Source organism: Sciurus carolinensis, chromosome 5, assembly GCF_902686445.1.
Source record: "Sciurus carolinensis chromosome 5, mSciCar1.2, whole genome shotgun sequence".
Lineage (NCBI taxonomy): Eukaryota > Metazoa > Chordata > Mammalia > Rodentia > Sciuridae > Sciurus > Sciurus carolinensis.
This window is the reverse complement of record NC_062217.1, coordinates 160,193,255-160,217,445: the sequence shown is the minus strand read 5'-3', so window position 1 is coordinate 160,217,445 and position 24,191 is coordinate 160,193,255. Positions and strand designations below refer to the sequence as shown.

At 49.4% G+C, this 24,191-nt stretch overlaps 1 protein-coding gene across 35 annotated transcripts in view; it reads right to left on the bottom strand.

The window, feature by feature from the left end:
• Window positions 1–552: 552 nt before the first annotated feature.
• Tcf7l2 (transcription factor 7 like 2) overlaps window positions 553–24,191 on the bottom strand; it is a 181,253-nt gene continuing 157,614 nt past the window's right edge. For 5 of the 35 annotated variants that reach the window (XM_047552754.1, XM_047552755.1, XM_047552762.1 and 2 more), the window contains 10 exons: window positions 23,052–23,184; window positions 20,667–20,769; window positions 18,688–18,774; window positions 13,850–13,990; window positions 13,125–13,284; window positions 12,688–12,795; window positions 8,746–8,794; window positions 8,116–8,166; window positions 6,759–6,831; window positions 553–1,343 (listed from right to left, as the gene is read on the bottom strand). In XM_047552754.1, coding sequence (XP_047408710.1) covers window positions 932–1,343; window positions 6,759–6,831; window positions 8,116–8,166; window positions 8,746–8,794; window positions 12,688–12,795; window positions 13,125–13,284; window positions 13,850–13,990; window positions 18,688–18,774; window positions 20,667–20,769; window positions 23,052–23,184 — 1,317 coding nt within the window. In that variant the 3' untranslated portion in view covers window positions 553–931. Of the gene's footprint in view, window positions 1,344–6,062; window positions 6,136–6,427; window positions 6,655–6,758; window positions 6,832–8,115; window positions 8,167–8,745; window positions 8,795–12,687; window positions 12,796–13,124; window positions 13,285–13,849; window positions 13,991–18,687; window positions 18,775–20,666; window positions 20,770–23,051; window positions 23,185–24,191 lie in introns of those variants that run through there. The other 30 variants (XM_047552757.1, XM_047552765.1, XM_047552771.1 and 27 more) reach the window with 16 other exon arrangements.

The following is a 24,191-nucleotide window of genomic DNA, read 5'->3' as shown; positions in this document are numbered from 1 at the left end:
CTTAATGCAACTATGAATGTCCATTTGGCGGCATCTGGGTTTCATACAGAAAAAAAAAAAAAAAAAAAAAAAAAAAGTCAAAAAGGGAAACAAAAAAATATATACACATTTTATATATAAACTTAAAAACCTTGTACAAATGAGTTGTTATATATAAGATGCTTATGCTAAGGGGAAAAAAACTTTATACAGTTTCAAGAAAAAGGAAAACATATTTAAAAAGGGACGACGTACAGGTAGGACAAGCAATCTCTAAAGCAATAAATACTACTGGTCCAACAGCGTTGTGATTCCATTAATTGTTGAGTAGCATCCCCCTCCCCCCAAAAGAACAACACCATGGAACAAGGTATATTAACACATTTTAACCCTTTGTTTCTGTACATTTAAACAATAACAAGTAACATCACAATAAAAGTTGTTCACACAGGAAAAAAACAAAAACAAAAACAAAAAAAACAAAAAAGTCACGGCACTGCATCCACCGTGCCCCTGTGGTTTAAAAACCAGGTGTAAAATGATTGGTTCGCAAGCTCGTATTTAATACAAATAATACAGAACCAACTCCGTCTGGAGGGCTGCTTCAAAATTGCTTCTCTCTTTTTTTTTTTCCTTTTTGTTTTTTAATCAGTCTTTTAAAACTAAGCTATCCGAACTACATAACAGTTATGTATATATATATATATTTTAAACGCTACAAAGACTTTAAACAGCTGTTGATAAAAATTTTGGTAGAATCATGAGGTTCTTCTCTCATCTACATATTTAAAAGGAGAAATTGAAATAAGAATGGGTCAAATATTGACCAATGAACTCGATAAACATCAACTCATGTAGCCACGTGGCACAAAATCAAGAGTACAAAACAAAAGCTTTCCGGCGGGGGCGGCAAACCAAGGACCGAGGACACGGACAGCAGGCGGGACACCGACTACTCTAACGACTTGGTGACGAGGGACAGCGGCTGCGGCTGCGGCCCGGCCAGCGCGCCGAGGGAATGTAAGGAAGACGTCGACGGCTGCGCCAGCGGGGCGGGGGCGGGCTGCAGGGCGGCCGGCAGGTCCAGCGCCCCGTTGGGGCAGAGGGCGGAGGCCTTGCCGTGGGCGGCCTCGGCCAGCAGGAGCGCGGGCGGCGGGGGCATCATGGCCAGGTGGGCCAGGGGGTCGGGCTTCAGGGACAGCGAGAGCGGCTGGGTCTGCTCAGTCTGTGCCTTGGCGTCGGGGGGAGGGGAGCCCAGCGGGTGCGGGGACGGGGGCGGCGAGTCTAGTAAGCTTCCATCTGAAGAGGGTGGGCTGAGGCAGCTGCCTCCACCTTGTATGTAGCGAACGCACTTTTTTTTTCTCCTAGAAACAGGGGAGAGAGTCATCTGTGAATAGCGGGCAGGGATGCCAGGGGACAGTCAAGCTAAAGCTCGGGGCCAGGGCAGGTGGCACTGCCGGGCGCCTGGCTCCCTTGACCCTGCCCTAGGTCCGCTCCGCACGCGAGGTGCCAGGAGGGCGCCCTACCTGCTGGCCCGCCCGCGGCCCACCCCGGCCCAGCTAGTGAGCAGACTGTCGGGCGTCACCTGCGGACGGTGGCACCCATTGGCCAAAGTGGCTTTGTCCAAACGGAGATGAACAGAAACGCTCATTTCTCCTTGGGCTTACACGTTCCTTCACTTTCCCACATTTCCTTGCCCCCCCCCAAATCCCACCACTGCCACCCCCAGCCCCCAATGGTGTGTGTGTGTGTGTGTGTGTGTGTGCATGAGTCTAAAAGAGAAAGACAGAGCTCCTTCCCCAGCCGCCTCTTATCAATGAGACTCTCAAAATGCTGACTGTTGAGCCCACAGAGCTGAAGGCAGCCCCAGCAAGAAGCTTAAAGGTTTAACACACCACCACCGTGAGGCTGCCGGCGCCCAGAGAGCTTTCGGGCTTGTCTGTTAAGAACCACACCAAATCAAGAGAGGTCAGAATCAGGTGAGAGGGGAGGGGGAACAAAAATAAAACAAAATAAACTAAAAAAAAAAAAAAAAAAAAAAAAAAAAAAAAAACAGAACAAAACAAAACAAAAAATCGAAAGGAAAGAAAAAAAAAACCACCAAAAACAGGTAGAAGAGGATAAACAAAGGTGGGGGAGGGGCAAGAATAAGAAAAACAGAAAATGATCCAAAGGAACAAGAATAACTGGTTGTATGGCCTGCAGGTTGTGGATTAAATTAAGATTCAAACTTGATTTTTTTTTTAATTTTTCATTTATCTTTTTTTTTTTTTTTGAAGATTTGGGGCTTCCCCTCCCCCACCCCCTGGTGAGAAGGTTGGAAGGAGAGACAGTGAGGATGGGATGGAGAGGTGTCATGCCCTTGACAAAATGCTAAGGCCAGGAAGTGGAGGGCGCAGCACAAGCCAGTCACAGAGGAGTGACCACAAAGAAGAAGTGCCAGGGAATCGCAGCATGGACCTTCCTGGGCTGGGGTCATCATGTCTGAACCAGAAAGACTCACTCTACTCTGCACCAAAACCGGAACCTCCCCTTCTCCACTACACATGTATGTAAGGAATAGGAATGTGAATTTCAGAGCCCTTCTTGCTTATCATCAAAGGATGAAGTCAGGGAAAAATCAACTCAAGAGATTGGGCATGTGACTTCAAAGCCTCTCCCACCCTTAATCCCAGTCTGATGGGATCACACTTGGTAGGAAAGGTGATCCTGGGATCAACCCACTAATGCTATAAAAATAATGCAGATACAGGAATGTGCTCACCCAAGGACCCTTAAATATGCAGTCAGAACCAAGGCCGCAACACTCCATCTAAAAACAAGTGTGTGAGCACTGGCCACTGCAGCACGGCCAAGATGCTGCCTGCATGAAGGCAACCACTGCTGGACAGTGTCACTGGCCTTTGAGAGATAGGGCTGTACTGAGCTCCCTCTGCTCTGAGCCCCAGGCCTCTCAGTGCATGGGCTGTGGACTCTGCAAGATGGCAGGGAAGGGAAGGAGAGGAGGGTAGAAGGAAGCATGCTCGGTCCTGCTGGCCTCCTAGAGGCTGAGAGACCCATTGGGGCTTGTGGCCTCAGGTCTGTCTGTCCCCTCTGGGTTGGAAGGAACTCTGGGGGAGCAGGGGCAGCCCCCCGCCTCACGGTATGGTGAGGTTCCTTTTGCTCCCTGGGACAGATTGGCACAGACTACAGGGTTCTGCTCCCATCCCAGGAACTATAATAAATAAGTAAATAATCAAGCCTTTCCATTTTAAACCATCTGAGCCTGCAGATCAAAACATGCTCAAAAACTAAGATGTCCATGCATTTTTAAAATGGAGGAAGGAAAAGAGGGGGTAGGGGGAGGCATATGCAAAACTGAGAAAGCAATGGGTAGGTAAATGAGAGCGGAAAGGACAGGCGAAGGAAAGGGGTGGTGACCAGAAGACGGGGTGGCATCAAGCAGCATTCCAGGCGCTCAGGGCAGAGTGAAGAGACTTGGTGAAGAGCAACTTGGTGGGCTCAAAACAGAGTCGGGTGAGAATGTTCTCGAGTGCCGAGTGAACTCAGGAGCCCTGTGTGGCGAGCTAAGGAGCCCTGACTGGCAGAGTCTCTCAGGGCCTTCCTCGCCCCCCCCACCCCCCTTATGACATGAAGCTTCCAGATCACGGGGATGCATGGGCACTGTGAACATGGGACACGAGGACGATGGTGACGGAGCGATGCTCCCCAACAGGGCTGAGGGAAAGGCAGCTGGACACACACACGCGTCAGGAAATGCCTCGGTTGGCAACTGCTTTTCTCTGTCCCCCCACCACCCACTTTTTTCTTAAAAGCACAATTGGTCCTATTGATTTTCACATTAAGCCACATGTGGTCATGGCAAAGTTAAGAGGAAGAGTTTGGGGGGGGGGGGGGGGACAGGTTACTTTACTTTACAGGTTACATGAAACCCAAACTCTACCCACCCGTCCAGGCATCTGCAGCCACAGCTAGCTTCTTCCATATTTATTCTGAAAGGAAACTAAGGACTCTTTCTGATCCTGTTTTGGAATAATATCCTCAAAAACGATAGAAATGAATTTGCTAATACATTTAAGGTATGAACAGATGTCCCTAAGAAAAATAGCTGTTGGAAGTGTTCTAAGGGGGCTGAGGCAGGAAGAAAATCTGGGGAGAGGGCCTGCTGAGCTGCTCCTGGGACCACAGCCTCTCAGTATCCGCAGCCACACCAACAGCCCCTAAAACTGCACATGGAAACCACGCTGGTAAAACGTGAGGCAGCTACAAAGGTTGCAGCTACAAAGGCTGGCGGAGTTTTTTTTTTTGGTAAAAAAAAATATCAAGAAAATTCTGGTCTCTGAGGAAATACTCCACCCTGGCTTTCAGCAAGCGTGGGCTGGGTGAGGACAGGATGCCTGTCCAGGTCAATGTTAGTAGCAACTTCTAGAAGGAAATAAAAAAAGCCAAATCTAATATGCTGCAGCTGCTTCTGAAACACAAACAAAAACACAAACAAAGGGGGGGTGCGATTTATAAACTGCTCCCCATGAACAGAATGAACCAACCGGGAACCCGAGCCACCGTCACTGTGAGGCACACTCGCAGGTGGCAGTGAGACGTATCTACTGCACAGGAGGAAGGCTCCCACCAGCCAGTGTTTGCCACGGCACAGTGTCGCAGGAAGGTTTCCTGGCCAAGGATCTCCCTGCTCGGCCCGTATAGAGTGTGGACGGATGCACTGGCCTGTCTTCCCTGGCTCGTCCTGATTGCGTACCTACAACCTCAGCTTCATCACAGAACTCTTTTCTGTGTTCCAGAGAAGACCCCAGGGATGTGCTGCAAGGACACTCTGAGAGCTGCCGGCTCTGAGAACCAGGGTCTTCCTCTCCCACTGGGGGACCATCTAAGGTCCCAAATCCCTCACTCAGGACACCTGCCTCATTCCTGCCTTGGGCCCTTTCTCCCCGATCATCTGTTGGGTCAGCTAGAGGAGCACTTCACCCATCTCTCAGTACTGGCTTCAGAGAAGGGGGTCAGAGACACAGCAGACTCGTGGGCATGCACGTGATGGGATGGACATCTGTTCTAACGTCTAGACACAGAGCACATGGCAAAGGCATGGAGGAGAGGGACACGTGACAAGGAGGCACTACAAACAGGGACGCGTGTTGGGGTGTCGAGATACCTACCATCATAATATTCCAAATTCAAAGACTGCTTGTATCAGAACAAAGAAACAACAAATTTAACCAAAGGTGGTCATTAAAGGAAAAGAAATGAGACAGGAACTAGTTGGTAGCCCTCCACCAACAAGGAAGTACCTACAGCTTCCCTGAGAAGAGTGGGGCGGGAACCTGCCGGAGGAACACGGGGTGTGGTTTGGACTCTTCCGGGCTGCTCTGTTAGGAACCACTGCTACGTCGTGCACACCTGTGCATGCATTTTAAGTCTGTGGCTCTGGGACGCTGCAGCATGGGGCTGCAGGCCTCACTGCCCACAGTCCCTTAGCTGGTGCATGCCGGTCAATGCCACGCTTCTTTTTTAGCACTGTAAAACAATGTCAGCTACACAAGCTCCTCTGTATAGAAATATGTGGTTTTAAAACATGAAACAACCGGGGGGGGTTGGGGGGGTACAGAAAAAAAATAAGCCTGCCCCAGAGCACTCCTCAGAGTGCCCAGGCTCCCGAGTGCACAGGGATGCTCTGGCTGCCAAGTGCGACTGGTCCAAACTTGAGAACTGCTGGCTCTCTACATTCAGGACACAGGCCACCAAGGCACTCATTGGGCCAGGCCGGGCCAGGCCAGGACGCTGGCTGGCCAAGGGAAAGCACTGGTGCCCGGCCGTGTTTGTTAAGGCTATGGCCTAGTCCTGCCACCAGGGATACGTTATTTGGAAGAGCAGGGGAGAAAGAAAGGAGGAGAAAGTGGAGAGAGGAAACAGCAAGAAATTAGCCAGGAAATTTTGAAGAATGAGGATCATTAGTCATTGATGCCAGTGGGGAAAGGAGATGGGAAAGAGGTCAAAATAAATTGTCACACTAAGGTACCAGAAGAACAGAGTGATGTGATTTTCCCAAAGGCCTCGCAGTGGTAATATACCTGCATGGTTTGCACCATAAAGTCTGTCGGTCAAGCCCGAACAGTGCCCGACACTTCTTTGGAGTATTTGCATCTGTTAGCATAAGGTAAACACAAAAAATACAACACAATGGTGGGTCGTGCTCAGTCGGATGTGAGATCTCAGCTACAGCTTACTGTCTTCTACAGCACCTTGGCTCTATTGGGTAATCGTCCCTCACCAAGGGCATGAAAGGAAAGGACTTCTATGAGTCAAATGAAAAAAAAAAAAAAAAAAAAAAAAAAAAAAAAGGCAAATAAAACACACACACACACAAAACAACAACCAGAAACCAAAAAACAACGATAAAATAAATAAAAATAGAGAGAAAAGAGGAGGGGAGAAGGTGACGTTATTGGCTTCTACCTAGGCCAGGATGAGGATCCTGGGCTGTCACAAGGGGGTTGGCAGGCAACATTCCCTGGGAGAGGGCGCGCTGGGGTCTGCGGTCGCTGACCCGAGGAGGCACACGTGATGCTGTTTTACAGTGGCATTTTGGCTAGCAGCAGCGGGAGAACAAGCACATCCCTCATCGAGCCCACACATTTGGCATGTCCCACTCCCTCGTGTCTCCTACGATCCACACACAGAGCTATGAAGCAACAGGCCAGAGAAGGGGGAAGAATGGAAGAGACCAGCTGCAAACCAGCACAGCGAATCTGGGAGACTATACACACCTGCAAGGGCCGCACCAGTTATTCTGTTGATCAAGGCCAAAGCGCGCTCGGCATTTCTTAGGAGCGCTCAGGTCTGAATGAGTTCAAGAAAGGAGCGAGCAGAGGAGGAGGACGTGGGAGAAAGGGAGAGAGAGAGAGAGAGAGAGAGAGAGAGAGATTGGGAGGGAGGGAGGGAAGGGAAGGGAGGGGGAGAGAGAGACACAAATAAGAAAAAAATAAAAATAAAAAAGGGAATAAATCAATGACCTGGTTACTAATGGCAAAATATTGACTTTTGTTTTTTAACTTTCTTTACTTTAAAAAAAAAAAAAAAAAGGTAAAAATCACATTCTTATTCAACTTGTGAAATTAGCTGTTGCAAATAAAGCTGCAGTATCCCTTCTTTAAGGACTGTGTCTCAGATTCAGTTTGAGCTGCCAAAGGGAAGTTAGGCACTGGAGAAATCACTCAATCATTTATTTTTCCTCTTTTTAAGTTCTGCTTTCCCTTTTTTCCTCTCAATTTTCTTTCTTTTTTTTTTTTTTCCAGAAGAAAATAAAGCAAAGGAGGGAATTAAGTTGTAACATGCTTTTTTCTTCTCAGAGTATAACAGTTTAAAAAAAGAAAAAAAGAAAAAAAAACTACAAATAAAAAAAAGAACAGAACGAAACAAAACAGAAAGAAATAAAGAAAGAAAAGGGTCGTGGTCTTGGGATATTGCAGCTTTTGGAATGTCCGTCTTTTCTTTTTTATCTCTTTTCGTTAATATTGAGAGAGGAACAGAATGAGGTCAACAGGCTGTGTGGACGAGCCGTTAAGGGTTAGTTAGAAGCTCACAGCAGCATTGAAGCAGGCATGGTCAGTAAAACGCTAGTGGATTTGCAAATTATAAGCAGAAAAGCAAAAGGGAGGGAAAAAAAACTAAAATAAAAAAAAGCAAAGGAAAAAAATAATCATACTGCGGATGCATGCTTGTGGGAGAAAACTTAGTGGGAGCCATGGAAAAAAATGCCATTAGATTAAGGAGGTTTATTACTGAATTCCTTCCATTTTTTTTTTTTTCTCTTTACCAGTCTCTTTTAAAGAAATACTGCATATTCAATTTGCACAGTTAGTTCAGCTCTAAATCACTGTCATTGCTGCTTAAACAACTGTTATGGGAAAAATAAATAAACAAAACAGAAGTTAAATTAAATTCAAAAAAAACAACAAAAGCAACTGGAAAAAAAAATCTACCGAAACATACGAAACCGTGTAGATGGTCATTTTAAAGGATGTTCAAATGTCATACGTGTTTAATGTTAATAAAACTATAACGGCAAGAAAAATTAAAAAACAGTTTATCAACTATTTTAATGACTCAAAATGACATTAGCACCTGTAATCGGAGGAAGTGAAAGGCAAGGATTTAGGAAACATTCGCTGTGTTCTGAAAAAAAAGAACAAATTATACAAAGCCTTCAAGAGTTTTGTTTGTTTGTTTGTAAAAGCCTGGTCTTCTCCCAGGGACCTCTGAGATTGCCTATGCAGTATTTCTAATTCCTCTAGAGAATGACAAACCTCCTTAATTTAAAATGGGTGCAATTTACCACTGTAAAGGCATGCATCGGAACATTCAGGAACAGCCCAGTTAATACCCGACACTCACACCCCTCCTGCTCCCTGGCCCCTCCTCAGCCCTCCTCAGACACATACAAAATAAGCAGACTGCCTAAATCCCCGCAGAGGCATGCCTGCCGCTCACTCTCCAGTTACAGGCTTTGCAGTTATTTAAAAACACATTCCACTAGAATTACAATGTGCTTTTTCATGCAACAATGGATGTTACTAGCTTTAAAAGGGCAGTCATGAAGCAATTAATTAAAAAGCATAAATAAAAAGGCTGCCTAAGATGCCCCCCCTATGTCCTGGCCTTGAATTTCTCCTGCCTCCCCCAGATGGAAGCCTGACATAAGAGTGGCCCTCCAGCTACTGCGCTTCCTCCTCCATCCTGAGGATCGCAACTTACCATTGGTCTCGCCTGGCTGCTTGTCCCTTTTCCTCTTCTTCTTCTTCCCCTAGATGAACAGAGGAAACACAGAGAGTCAGCTCAAGAAAGACGGGAGGAGGGTACCTGGGCTCCCCTGGGCGAAGGCAGAGGCGGGCACCCTCTTGCCACCTCCACTCTCACCTGCCCCCTGGAGTCTGTCCAACCTCCCAACCCTCTCACCCAAATCCCTTGAGCTCTGAGCCCCATCCAGAGGGATGCACGCTTCTTGAGAGCAAAACATCTCTCTGCTCATCCTCCCCTCGACCCAGGGCATCTGATTCCACAATAGGGAGGACAAGAACAGGATGCAGGGGATTCAGAAAGGGGTGAAGTGCCAAGCGGGAAGGGCTCTGAGAGCCCCCCTTGGGAGGGTCAGACGTCCTCTGTGACAGGTGGGGAAGAGAACTACCCTCCCCTCTTCTGGATCCAGAAGGACAGCCAGAGTGGGCACTTCCTGGGTATGGGTTTTAAGAGACTGGGTGGTGGATGGGACCCAACCCGGGGTTACCTTCTGGGTGGACATCCACAAGAGAAAGCAAATTCCCCTCTTAGCCTGTCTTATATCACGGGGTGGTGTGGCAAGAAACCCGACCTAAGTTAATATATGGGTAAGTCTGAGCGCGTCTGATTCCCCTCCCTCCTGAGCCCGGGCGCTCAGGTCCAGCCTACCTCAGAGGTGCTCAGAACACCTGCCCCGGCCTACAGCTGGCTCGAATGGGCTGGCACAAGCCTACCACAGTAATAAAGTGTTGACTACCATGTCATTTACTGAAACTGGAAGACAGAATGGTTGTACAGATACGTCTTCACATGACAAGCGGCTGGAAAATCCTACATCGAGCCCTGGTAGGGGCGGGACCACCCGGTGAGGAGAATGGCAGACGCTCCTGACCGAGCTGGCACCCAGCGCGCACTGCCTGGTGCCGGGCGTGATCCAAGTGCGCCAGGCGCAGTGAGTGCTCTACTCCTCCAGGAGGTCTTGGCACCCCGGCCTCAACCCCAGGACTCTGCTGTCCACTATGTAGTGATGCTGGCCCTGCACAGAAGCCCTCGGAAGCAGATTAGGGGTGACGAACTGCATGGAGTCATCCATGTCCTCCAGCCTGGGCCTGCCTGGGATCCTGGCAGCGTGCTAGTGGGCCGAACCCCTCACCTGGCTCTGAGGCTCACTCCTGCTCCCTGCACAGCACTAACCCTGCCTGGCGGGAAGGACACTGCAGTGGCCTACACTCCTGGGTGCTGCAGAATACCTTAAACTCTCACGGTATGGGGATGACGTCGAAGAGAAAAGAACAATGATGGACAGGAACCCAGACCGTGTGAGGCCCTGCAGGAACCTCCAGGAGACATGCTCCATCTGAGAGCTGAGAGAGCTGTTCTGAGAAGGTAGCTTGGTTTTCCTGGGGCATGGGGCCTATGTCCCTGGAGAAACGTGTTTTGGCTTCTGATCAGCACTTCGCTTAAGCATGTTCTATGTCAAAGAGGCGGGAAGAAACCCATGTCCTGATATGACGCAGGGGTGAGGCATTACTATGGTACCCAAGACCAAGTCTGACCACCCAAATGTGACTTTGTTTTCCTAAAGTAGCAATAAAAAGGTTCTGTCACCCCTTGGCTCACATCAAGGCTGTGGAAGGGGCAAGTTCAAAAGCATTTCCCAGAAGAACCACTGGAACAAGAACCACAGTAACAAGAGTAATTTGCAAAAACTCCTGAGTCCAAGGGAGCTAAGGAAGAAAAGTTCCCACCACAACCCCAAACTCCACGCAACCCATGATTCCGCACTTTGTGCCCCTTGACTGTTCCCCAGGTGTGGAAGAAGACTAAGTGAGTGTGTGCCCGTGCTCCTCACATCAGGGACCTGACACACTCCTAAGAAGACACACAGTCCTAAATCCAGACCTGCCCCAAACCTCAAGTCCCCCAGGAATTGCCTATCACACCAAGCCACCTTCTGTGTGAGCAGAAGTCACATCAAGTGCCTCTGGAACCTTCTGAAGCCTAGAAAGAACATCACAGACAGCCTCGGGGAACACTCTAAGCGATTCCCAGGCAAGTCTAACACACCGTTCTTTTGAAGATATCAAAACACTGAGCTTGTCCCTTTGTGGAGAGTTCACCCTGCACAACTCCAGGGGGCACCACTGCCGCAGACCCTGATATAAACAGCACAAGCTAGAACTGCACAGTGTCTGGCCTGCACAGCTGTACAGGAAGCCCTACTGGGGTGACCCCAAAGGTCCACTGGAGCTACGACATCTACAGAGAAGCTGGATTCCACCGCGTGGTACCACTGGAGATCACTCAGAGAACTGGGTGTGCGGCAAGCAGACCTGGAGATGACTCAGAAGAGCAGCTGTCCTGAGACCACGCGGCGGTGGCAGGCTGTGGAAGCTGCCTGCTGCTGCCTGCTCCACCTCAGGCTCAGGTGGGGTGAGCAGCAAGCCTGTGGGAAGCCATCACTTTCTCACACTCTTCCTTTCAGCTCCAGAAAAAAGGCACCGCTTGGCACACATGCTGAGGACACAGCAAAGGTCCGAAGCAGCTACACTCTGTCCACCCGTGGGTGACAAGGGCTCTCAGCAGAGCAGCCATGCCATCCAACAGTACTACTACTCCTTCCCGTTTCAGGACCGAGGAGGAATGCAGACTGATGCTGCCAGTCATGGCTGGTGGGACGCAGGGGAGACAGGCAGGAGCGGGGCAGTTAAGCCCAGTGGTCTCCCTTCCCCTGGGTCTACACAGTAAGTAGACGAGCAAGCACATGCTTAAAGGTATGAAAATGAAGAAGGTGGAAACCTGAGGTAAGTGGCCAGGACAAGCAGGAAGCCGCCTGCCATGTAGTCACACACGTGTTCATGGTTTCCTGGTGGATGCCAGGTTCTCAGACAGCAAAGTCGTCTGACCTGATTCTGGATCCCTGCGACGCCGAGTGTGCAGCAAGGCTACAACCAGCGATACGCGGAGAGCTTCCTGACCACGGATGATGCCCAGCAGAGAGCACGGGCTGGTGACATGGCTCTCCAGGGTCCACAACACCCATTAGACGGGAGGGAAGGGCCGCCACCAAGATGGCGTGGTTTCCCCCTCAGAGTGGACAGCAAATCACTATGGAAGGAAATGCTATGTAATATAGACTATCATGCAAAGAAAGAGGCGTTTCGTCCATACAGGGGGAGAGGGAGCCCAGCCCACAGGCCATGGGGGAAGATGTAGGGGTGGAGACGGTGAGAAGTGACAGTCTCCAGAGGACCGCAGGCCTATGGGAGAGGAATGGGGGTTGCTGACGCAATCAGCAAGTAATCCTCCAACCAGGGCGTTTCCCAAAACCCCAGAAAGGAAATGAGGCAAATCCCGCAGCCACCAGGGTCCAGGAACACACACATCACACAACACACACGATGTCCTCCATCCTGCCAAGGGCGACCTCCACTAGCTATTTTAGGGACGTTCCGGTCATTTCAGGGATATGTCGTCTCTGGAGAAGGCAGGCTTCCCCCTTCTAGTACCCCGTGGTGTAAGGCCGCTGCTTTGATTTCCTTCAGGCTGCAAACCTGTGAGGACACAAGCTCTCTCCCCGACCCCACCCATGGTCTGCCCTACAAAGTCATCTAAGGCGCCCTCTGAGTGCATCCTCGAGGCCGGTCTCCTGACAGTGTGCAGAGGCCCAGTGAGCTCAGGGATCCTGGGCTGGGTAACAGACTCCCACTTCCTCTCCTTTCTGGAGGAGGACAGCATGCTGCCACAGCCAGACCAGAAGCGAAGACACACACCTCCAGGGGATCAGGCCAGATGGAAAGGTCACAGAAGTGGGCAGGATGAAGGGTCCTCCGGCCAGATTCAAGCTGGCAGTGACCACTCTCTGCCCACGGGACGTAACGCATCTCTAGGGAAAGTGTCCTGCGGCAATGATCCACTTACATAGTTATCCCGCGCGGACCAACCAGGGTACAGCTGCATGTGAAGCTGTCGCTCCTTCCGGGCCAGCTCGTAGTACTTGGCTTGCTCTTCTCTGGACAGTGCATGCCACTGGAGGGGACACAGGGTGGCACAGAGAAAGACATGCAAAAACAACATCATCAACCAGACCACAGATGATGAATGACTGACACTTCCTTGGGAGCGAGCGAGTCCAGAGATGGCGTCAGGGACAGATGGAGTTGGTCCGTCCTGGCGCTCACAGACCTGCTTAAGCAGACCTATGTCCATCTATCACGTCTGCCCTCTGGGGGGGGAAGACTGTGCTCACGGCTGCCTGAATGCCGGGGCCTGACTTGGTGGAACCCCCCAAAGGCTTCAGAACGGGGCTGGGGGACAGGGCCCACTCCTCCCCTGGTCCCCGGGTCGGGGCCGCCTACCCTGCGCCCGAGGATCTGGTTGATGGCCGCGCTCTCCTTCAACGTGCACTCGGCCACGACCTTTGCTCTCATTTCCTTCATATACAACATGAACGCATTGAGGGGCTTCTTTATGTGGGGCTTCTTCTTTTCTTCCTCTTTTTTGGAGTCCTGGTGCTTTCTGGATACAGACAGAATGGACACACAGCCCAGTGAACCATCACACGGTCCGACTTCCTCCAGAACGAGCCGCTGCCCCGGTCGCCTCACGCCCCAGCCTTGCCGGGTTGAATAAAAGCATGCTTCCACTTTCGGGCTCCTCCACCCCAGAAAATGGAACAAAAATAGCCTGGGGAGGGGCGTGGGCAAGCGAGAGACGCTGTAATCACTTCAAGTTTCACAAACAGACAACTTTCCCCAGGCGGGGGAAGCAGGCCGCGACAGCTCCGAATGTTCCATTCTAGGGTGAGAGGGCAGGGAAGTGGCCACAGATCCCAGGCCATCCAAACACACTCACAAAAGAGCTCTGTTCTAACCCACAGGGGTACGACCGGGGAAGCCCACCACGGTGTGTTTTCTCCTCCGTCACAGGGGAGCCCAGAGCCCACAGGGCCGGGTGGCGTGGGCACTGCAGCCCAAGCAGACGAAGCCAACACAAGGGCGCAGCCACCACCACAGGCCGTGGCACCAGCCACAGACTCGCTGGACGCTGTGGCCACAGAGGAGTGATGGCGAGGGACACTTACGAGCTGTGGAGGGAGCCGACGTCACTCTGGGAGGATTCCTGTTTGACCGTTGGCGTGACTATGGCCGGATGGGGTATGCCGGTGGTGTGCAGAGTGTGATGTGGTGGGACCATGTGGGGAGGGAACCTGGAAGACAGGAAGCTGTGTAAATCGTCAGAATCAAAATGGATGAACGAGGAGGGATGTGTACACACAATTAAAAAAAAAGGAAAAAACAGCACGTAACAGGCACATGAAAGGCACCCACGGCATATGAAACCTGTCAGCGCTAATTAGTGATAAATTAAACATAATGATTCTCATAATGTCATTAAAGCCAGTCTTCCCCTTCATTATTGCTACTGACATGAGACATTACGATTTTTAACATCTTTAGCAAAAGACAAATTCAACTGATGTACTTGGGCGGAAAAGCGGGCGTGGGCTACCTGCTGGAAATGGCATGTCCACTTTTTTTGAGACATTATTAGTGGCATCTAAGAAGACAGTTTCCGAAGTCCTAATCTGCTCTAGAATGAAAGGTGAACTCTTTTGTTGTATATTGACAGCTAAATAAAATATTAACGTGGTTGAAATATACATACATTTCTGACAATGCTATGCAGGCCTCATTAGGCCTCATTCTGTTGATGGAGTGCAATAAAATTTTTATTTTTCTTTTGTTGCTATGCCCCTCATTTGACAGGAATGGGAAAGAGTGAGGAAGAAAGATAGGGAAAAAAATCAAATGTTTTCTATTTGGGTCTCATAAGTCATGGGCACTTTAAATAAGTTTGTATCATTTCACAGAAAGGTACCCCCCCCCACGCACACACACATATGTAGTTTTAAGTTCTGACTGTCCTTTCTCCTCTCAAACTTACAAGTCCTAAGTCATTTTTAGGTAATATGTTGTCTGTATGTCATTAAAAAAGCCTCTTGAGCAACAATCAAAATTCTAACCAAAGAGCAAGTCTGTGCTTTCTTCTCTCACACTATTCAATTCTGAATTTTAGTCCCTGAGTTACCATTTCCCAACCAAGCAACTGAGCCAGGACACACAAAGTGAATGTCAAAGCACTCGTGGCCCATCTGCAAAGTGACAACTGGGCGGGACGAGTGGATTCTGAGCCCTGCCTTCCGGCCTTCAGAGCAGCGCACGATGCAGTCGTGCGGGGTGCAGGAGCCAGAGGATCACAAAACGGCAGCACCTGCTCCAACCTGGCAGGACCACGCACGCCAGGCACAGGGAGGCTGTCCCGCCCAGGAGGAGCCTGGACCAACCACACCCAGGGGGTAACAACCTCCTCTTCAGAAAGCCACCTCCTGTGGGAACTAGAGGTCGCAAGGAGGCTTTATCAGGACACTTATTTACTAAGAACCTTTATTTACAAAGTTCTTCCCATAAGCGGATCAGAGAGAGCTTCCATTTAGTCAAAATGGAATGTTAATTTGAAAAATGATGAAAAATTAAACAACAAACAGACCTACAACAGATCAACAGATACATAAACATCGATGAACAGTGACTTTTGCAGGGGCCCCACAGGCACTGTGGACACTTGACCTTGAAATTCTATCCTGAGGTAGTCCCCTTTGTAGCGCCTTTACAAGTTTAAGCTAGTGCTGAAGTTTGGCGACCATGGTAGGATTGTTTCATGTACTGATTTCTTTTTTGATCTTTTTAGTGGTGCATCACAGTCAGGCATCCTGGGAGGGTTCATTCTGACACAATCATACACACAGGGAAGGAAATCTGCTCTACTTCATTCCCCAGTGCTTCCTCCTGGCATGACTATTTTAAGAGAATCACCTAAGAACTTTTAGAGTGTATGTGTGGTGATGGTGACCCAAAAGGCTTCTTGGGTGGGGTGAAGAGACAAACAACTTCCAACCCCTTCCCCCCCAAAAAAACTACAAAAGGAAAAGCAAGCCCTTGGGAGTTACTTGGGCTCCTCCCAAGCTACCCCTGCTCCTTCCCACTGCTTGAAGGCCTCCTGTGTTCTTGAAGGCGTGCTGGGCCTGACATTCCTCAAAACCATATGTTTTCCTACAGAACGTAAGTACACACACGCAAAGCACACAGTATATGCCTACATGTGCACACACATACACGTACAGACACACAATACCAGAGGAACACAGACACCAGGAGGAGGTCATTTTGGGGTGGGGACAAATTTTGGGTGCAGATACAAAGAACACACGCTTCTGCATTCCTCTATCCGTACACATAGTCACCGGTCTAGAAAGTGTACAGACCAGGAAGAACGACTGCTTGTGGACGTGGATGTGGCCTGTGTGCATTCCTTCGCTCAAGAAATCCCCTTCTGCAGACAACTATTTCATGAAATGCAATAAACACCCTAAAAATTCTAAGCAGCTCATTATATACCCCCGTCTGCTTTTATGGCTCCAAGCCAGAATATAATGATGAACCTTAACTTGTTAAGGACAACTAATTTTTGTTTCTGGCTGTCTCAGGGGCTTCTCCCTTACTCACGCTCACTTTACTTCACTGTTGACACGCTTCTGTTAACTGGATGTCATCTGCCGGCCTTGATTTGATGCACAAGCAGTGGGATGCATCTTCCCGTGCCACACTCCTGCTTTGAGTTGCATTAGGTTTGTCATTATTCTCTCATTTTCCCCCTTGCACTTGTAACATTTCATCTCTTCCTGCCTTATTTTTTGTGAGCCACGGTGCACCCACATTATGGTTTATACATGATCTCGCTCCCTTTGAAGCCGGCAGATTTCAGAGCCCGCTCTCGTCAGGAGGAGAGCCTTGCACCAATTTAGCAGGCTGAGGGCCCGGAGCTCCAACATCTCAATCTAAAGGGGGTCACAGGGTGGCACAAGTGAGTGTCAGCAAGAGCTGTTTAATTGCCAATCTAGGCTTCTCCATGGTGTTTAAAGTATAATGACCCATCACTTAATTCTGAGAAGTCCTGGCCCCGCTGCTGAATAGAATGAATATCAAAGGGTGTTCTGGAACAGGGCAAGCTGCCTACATTTGCTATAACTGCCATAAGTATAATAGACCTATACTTCTGTCACCCCATTATCACAATAATGTATTTAATTTGCTGTATACGCTTTTTAACTAGCTACCTTTCATACGGCCTACCTGGGGAATCGGCCGCCTTCCCTGCACCTCTAGTCCCTCACCTCTCCCCACCGCTCCCTTCCTCTCCTCCCCCCGCTGCCCACCTATAAATCATCGACTCACCTCCTAATGATAATTCAATCGATAAGCTTAACCCCGATTCCTATCCTACAACTTCACTGCTTTCAACCTCTGGACGCACTGAATAAACAAACACAGAAAACTAATCGGGTACGACGCAAATGGGGGGGCGTGGGGAGGCCAGCTGGGGTGCCAAGGCAGCGCCCCTCCTGGGAGGCTCCCGCACCGCTGCTGTGCTGGCGAGGCCACAGACCACGATCCCTAACGAGAGTGACGTCCTCCCTCTCGGTGGTCCAGAGAACACAAAAAAGCGTTTTCCCGCCTAATGCCTACTGGATTTTGAAATTGAGATGATGTCATTACACGTGGGAAATGATCCTGCTGTGCTACCCACGGCATAATTACCCACACTCCACATGCTATGGTTTGTTTTTCTCAATGGGTCTGATTCTCATGCTCTCCCTGGCCAAAATCCACTGTTCTGTAAGTAGGAACAGAGGCATCCTGGCCTGGCTTTCTGTCTCTGGTCTTGCTGCCCCCGTGTTGGCCACAGAGAAGAAGGGAAAAGGCTTGGGACAGCATCCTTGCCGTGTAATGCATGCTAATTTAATTATATGCCATCATCAAAATGGATTGGTTGTTTCAGTCCATCAGGAAAGTCTAAACCTCCACCGATTTAATTAACTTGACTGAAAATCAGATGAACAGAAAATAAAACTATCATTAGGGGCAATTAGTGACTACTTAAACATACTGCTGCCAACCAGTTTGTAAATAAACTAGAAGTCACTGAAAAATTAGCCAGAATTAATTAGAGGGAGGAAAATGAGAACAGGGAGATATGGAAGTTTGTCATATAGATATTTATATGGTTAAATAGAAATATGCATGACTGTCAACATGCACTGGATGTTTTTTTGTTTTTAGGGATTTAGAGCTGCACAGGTCAATATGGTAACCACCAGCACATTTGGCTACTGAGCACCTGAAATGTGGCCAGGCACACACACCCCAAAAAGGAAAAAAAAAAAAAAAAAAAAAAAAAGAGGGGTGGGGGTGGTAAAAATCTGTAATCAGCTGTTGTATGGTGATCGCCTGTTATATTTCAGCTATACTATATTGGGATGAATAAAATATACCACTAAACATCATTTTACCTATAAAACTTAAAAAAAAAAAAATATGACTACCAGGATACACCCAAATCCCTATGTGGCTCATACAGTTTCTATTAGGCAATGTTGCTTGGAGCTGGGTAGGGTACCAGGTCCCTCTTGGTGACTCAATCAGAATCTGAGTTTTGAAAAAAAAAAAATAGTAATAATCATTCCACAAAACCCTTCTTTGTATCATAATAAAATGACCACCATTTCGTCCCTTCTCACCTCGTTCAGGACAAAAGAGAAATAAAACTTTAAAAAGCTCCATGTGCCCCAACTGTTTTATCCTGCCTTCTAAATCTCTGAACATCCAAAGCTCCCATTGGCTGAGTCATGAAGATTCCACCTAGAAAGGCATCAATTCCCTGGAAGTTCGGGCGACCACTCAGTTTTTTCTAGAAGCAAAGCCTAGTTACACGCCTGCTTTGCACTCTCAGGGCGCAAACACCCACGCGGTGGCTGGCCAGAGTACTAAACGGTCCTGCAAGGCCATGGCCCTTGGAACTCACCTGGACATGGAAGCATTGACGGTCAGCGCTGTGGGATAAGGGTGTCTGAATCCTCCTGTCGTGATAGGGTACACTGGCTGACCTTGCCTACAAAGAAGGGGTACAAGATGAGAGACTGAAGAACAAGGCTGGGGGTGGGGACAGGAAGAAGAACTGGGGAAAGTTCTCTCTGCACAGTCAGCTTTATTCTCATTTGATCAGAACAAAAATCTTGGGGATTGTACAGCAAGGATCAAAGGGAAGAAACACAGAACAATTTGAATGCCATAAATCTGATAGGAATGGCTAATTAAATTTTATAACCTCTGCTTATGTCAATAGAGACCCTCTCCCCAAGCTGAAACTAGGTGTTTTGTTGTAATAATTAAAGGCGAAGTCTAGCTTCCTTTAATGGAGCCATCACACTAATTGAGGGCTACACATCCAAAGGAAAACAATAATGAATGTAAATTTATACCAAAATAAAGTACAGTGAATCAAAGGACTTCAGTTGCGCTTTGGGCCTCTTTCGGTATTTAGATCTCGGTGAGAAAACATTAAATTAACAGAGCTTAATTTGTAGCCTTTTGTCAAATTAACAAGTGTTGACAAGAGTTACCGGGGGGAGAGTCCCCAAGAAGAATTGTGGGTAACCAATAGACAATCACACCTCATTACAATAATTAAAAAATACAGCAACATGCAAAATAGCATCCTCATGAAAGACACACAACTTTTCCTGACAGAGGGTTGTCTGAGTTGGCTATTCCTTTTTATCTAGTCTTCAATATCTTCCCATCAGCCAAACCAGGCACAAGATGACTGAGAACTATCAAGGTTTGGATCCCATCAATTTAAGAAGAAATGGGTCAAAATCTCAAGCTCAGTTCTCCCCCAAACAAAAGTAACACCAAAGAGAAACTGTGCAAGGGCTGGTATTCGGTATAGCCAATACTTAATCCCACTTATTCTTTAAAAATCATCCTAGAACCTGTTCAACTACAGCAATGAAGTAGAACTAGGGAGTGAATCAGCCCCAATTTTTCTTTAAGGCTACCAATGGCTGGCTTCCCTGAGACCCAGGATTTCTTTAAGCATTCAACAATTGTCCTGTGTTTTCTAAAGAGCAGAAGTTACTGACAGATGTGGAGAAACACACACAAACATACAATCACAAAACAGGACACGCCTGCTCAGGCACAACTGTACACGTGGCACGAAACACTGCATATGTTTATGCATGAAAGGCCTTTCTGTTCAGATGCTAAAACGTTAGGATTTGAGGCTGGGAAGGACAGGTGAATCATCTCCCCAGTGACAGAATGAGGGCTGCCACTCAAGAGAGCCCTGTGGGCTGCACTGGGCACTCCACCTGCCCACCCCACCCTTCGCAGCTGGGAGAAGCACCCAACGTGCCAAGGATCCTGGAGAGCTGCTGGTTAAATCATGGGCTTCTCAGCACACAACATTTTCCACCGTCAAATTTTGCAAGTGATGGGAGCAAAGGGGTTGGGGACACCGGAAGTGTAAGAGAAGAGCCCCAGTCCACCCCTGGATTTCACAGCCAGGATATCTCTGTTCCCACGCCCTCGCCCCACATTTGGCCCCACATCTGCAGCGAGGACTCCAGCTACCCCTTGCCACCCTTCATGGCTGGGTGAAGCACTCAGCATGTCAAGCATGTCACCACAGTGACATGACTTCACAGTCTGGGATGCCACCCGCAGAAGACCAAGATCAACCTCAATGGTGGAAGCCCCACAAGCCTTCTGCGACTCCCCACGCGTCTTAAGGGCGCCCAGTTCACAGGGCCTTTGGGGACCCTTCGCCACCCATCTGAAGGTTCTGATTCTCCTGCGTTCCCATGGACACGTCAGTACCATCTTCCCCAGGGCCTCCCGCCAACCCTGTTCTCTGAAACACACACACATGCACAGACTAAATAATAAGCATGCCAATGTAAGAAACAAAAAGGAAATTAAAAAAATGGAACTCCTTACTGTGGTACTAACCATCCTAGCGGATGGGGGATTTGTCCTACGGTGCCAGGCGATAGCGGGTAATACGGAGATATGTCTGGAGGGTGCGGAGGCCGTGGGATTCCTGAGAGAAGACGCAGTGTTTTAGGTACAGGAGGGGGAGGGGGAGGAAGCAGCAAGTTCTGGGGATGGGAGCAGGAAAGGGATCAAGAGTGGCCTCTTCACAATCCTAGCGTGAGGTCATTCATGATCCCGATGGCAAAACGTGTCACTAGGTAGGATTCGTCTCGTTCCAACAGCCTCAGTTTAAACAATTATCTCATTCTAGATGGACTGGTATAGAGGCTCAAATCAGATTAAGAAAATGTCACCTGGGGCATTTCAGCCTCATGCAATTACTTGAAGTTTAAAAAAAAAAAAAACTGAAGAGCTGTGCACACAGTAGGTGAACGAAGTTGTATTAATTTCCTTTGCCCTTTAAATTCTACGACTTACCTGCGGACAGCTACCCCTCTGATTTAGAGCACCTTTTGAGCTATGGCTCGGAAAGGTTACCCAGACTTCTTTCAAAAGAGGTGACCCCTCTAGAAAGGCAGCTCCTCCACTGAGACCAGCAGCTGCAGGAACTGCCAGATGCCACCGCCGCCCTGACCCCAGGAGAGTCAGAACTGAAGGGACAGCAGCTGCTGGAGGCCCAGTGTGCTCAGCTCTGGACCTCACTCCCTAGAGGCTGTGGGGCCTCGCCCTACCTGCCGACAGGGCGGGGTCCTCCCAAGGCACACAGGAGCAGAGCCGAGGGTGGGCCGCCGCGCTCTGCCAGCGAGGGCTGGAAGGATCTGGCGGGGCCTCTCCTGCACAGCTGAGGCGGGAACCAAGTGCGCAGCACTGCGGCATCACACCACCCGCCCCGCAAAGAGCTGTGTGTTCACGGATTAAAAACTATTTCATTTTTTAAAAAACTTCATTCCGGCAGCTTTTAATCTGTGAATGAGGTCTGGGTGACACTGCCACGCAGACACTGCTTTCCCCCAGACACTACCTGGGCCTGGACCCTACACCGAGCCATCTGCACACTTGAAAGAATGTTCACAGAAGAAAAGTAAACAGTCCACCGACGTTAATCACATGTTTTACGATAACCATTTAAAAGCTATTCCCTGTACTACCATTATTTAAAGAAGACGCTGACGCTGCCATTCACTGGCAGAGCCTGGGGCCGGCTGGCAGTCCCCTCCAGTCATGCAAGTGCCAGGCTGGGTCCTGCACCAGCACAAAGTGGGCTCAGAAGGGAGTGAAAACCCACTCATGTGGCTTCTTTCAGGGCCAGTGAAGTTCGCCTGGCCAGGCAGCCTCCCTCAACCCCACACGGACTGCTCGCTCTGACAATGAGGTGGGACGACCATTTTAAGTCCACTCCCACGACTGGCTAGCTGGGAAGAGGTACCCAGCCAGCAGCACGCTGTCCGGCCTGCGAGCGGCTCCCTGGCCTTAGCCATTCTCCCGTGGCTGTCCCCATGGCAGCTGTGGCATCAAAATCCTTGATGGATCTTGTCCTTGGGAGGACTCCAAGGAACCCTGCCTTCTTGCCCTTTCCCCTGAGGGAAAAAAACAATCAGCGAGCTGGGCGTGGTGGCGCAGCCTGCGATCCCAGCAACTCGGAGGCTGAGACGAGAGGACTGCAAGTTCAAAATCAGCCTCAGCAACTCGGCAAGACCCCATCTCAAAAAAATAAAAATAAATAAATAAATAAATAAATAAATAAATAAATAAAAATAAGAAGGGCTGGGGATGTGGCTCCGGGCTTAGGTGCCCCTGGGTTCAATCCCTGGAACCAAAAAAAGAAAAAAGAAAAAAGTAGTCAGTGACCAGCGGAATAAGGAAAGGGCTGAGAGGCAAGAATGGAGGATAACGTGGCAGCTGCTGCCTGAGACCCTGCAGCTTGTCCTGTGGGAGAAAAGAACCCTTCCCGGACGTAAGTTTTCACATCTGTAAAATGGGCTTGGTAATACCCACAATACAGCAGGGGAGAAGAGTCCAGCTGAGTCAGCAAAGAACTCAGTGGTCTTCCGAGGTTGCGCTTGCAAGTCTGTCCAGAAACTGGAGTCTCTTGGCCACCAAGAGAACTGTGGCCTATGAGCCACGAGTCTTCCCTCCCAGAACTGTGAAGGAGGCCACACCACTCCCACGCCCAAGTCTGTTGTTGTTGGAGATGTGAGCCTCTCCTGAAAGAGAGGCAGGGACTCTGGAGTCACTCTGGGCTGTATCCCTGCAAATGGGCTTGTCCAGAGGGACGGGGGCCCTCCTGAGAGCTTCCCGTTCAGTTCACAAGAGGGAACCGGGGCCCCTCCACCCCCACCCCACCCACCCAGTCCCCTACACAGGCCTCCCGGCCGCCCCTGCCCCTACCTGTTTTGGGGTCTACGTCGGCTGGTAAGTGTGGAGGCGGGTTTCCCGGGGTGAAGTGTTCGTTGCTATAGGTGATGAGAGGCGTGAGCGGGTGGACATGGTGAGGGTGCTGCACCACCGGCACTTTGTTCGACTGCGGGAGGGAGAGAGCAGAGAGTGACACATCGCGCCGCCCGGGCCGGTCCCCCTGCAATGCCCCCGCGCCTCAGTTTTGTGAGATGCACTCAACTCTGCCTGCCCCCCCACCTGCCCCCATCCATTTAAAAATAAGTTTTAAGCCGGCCTCTGTGTTGGTCTGCTTGGGTTTTCACCTCCCCACTGAGACTGGCTTTTAAAGTGTCTTCTCCGTCACCACCCCATCACGGAGCCCAAGAGCCTGCACGGTTCCCACCGGCAGGTGAGTCGGAAGTGGGGGCTTTCATCTCCCAGGCCGACTATGGTCCTGCACGCGGGGGAGCCTCCCACCCAAGGTCCCACGGCAGGACTCTGGGAGGCAGGCAGGGCTTGGCAGGGACCAGCAGGGAGAACCTTCACTTACAAGAACCTTGGCAGGACCCAGATCCTCCCAGCTGGCCTCCCTGCCTTCCCACCCCTGCCTGCCCTGGAAACAGCGGGCACGCTACAGACTTTACAGATCGCAGGATGAAAAGCCCCACTTGGGCTCTGGGTGGGAGTGTGAACTTTACCAGAAAGCTCTAAACTGCCTGGCAAGCACCTGCATATTTTATGCAGATTACAGCAGCGCTGATTCATTAGGAGTTTCATTAGGAAGTCATCAGGGACCACTAATAAATTAACTGGATGATGATGAATTGGGCTAATAAAAGGTATGAATTTTAGAAATGGGCAGCTCTAGCAAACAAAGTACAAGCATTTTTGCGTGTGGGCAGGGTGGCTCAGAAGGGAGAAACGGGGGAAAGAAAAAGAAAGAAGAGCATTTAAAACACGTTTCTAGGTGCATCCGCAGGCTTCCACCGCTCACTCTCGGCTTCCCCTCCCCACGCGAGTCCACTCCCTCCTCTACGCCAGGCTATAACTCAGCCCAGCAAGATCACAAAGAAAAAATTAAGCTGAAACAAGCGAACTACTGGGCCATTTACTGAGAGTAATCCAATTGCAAAAAACCCTATTCCCAATAGA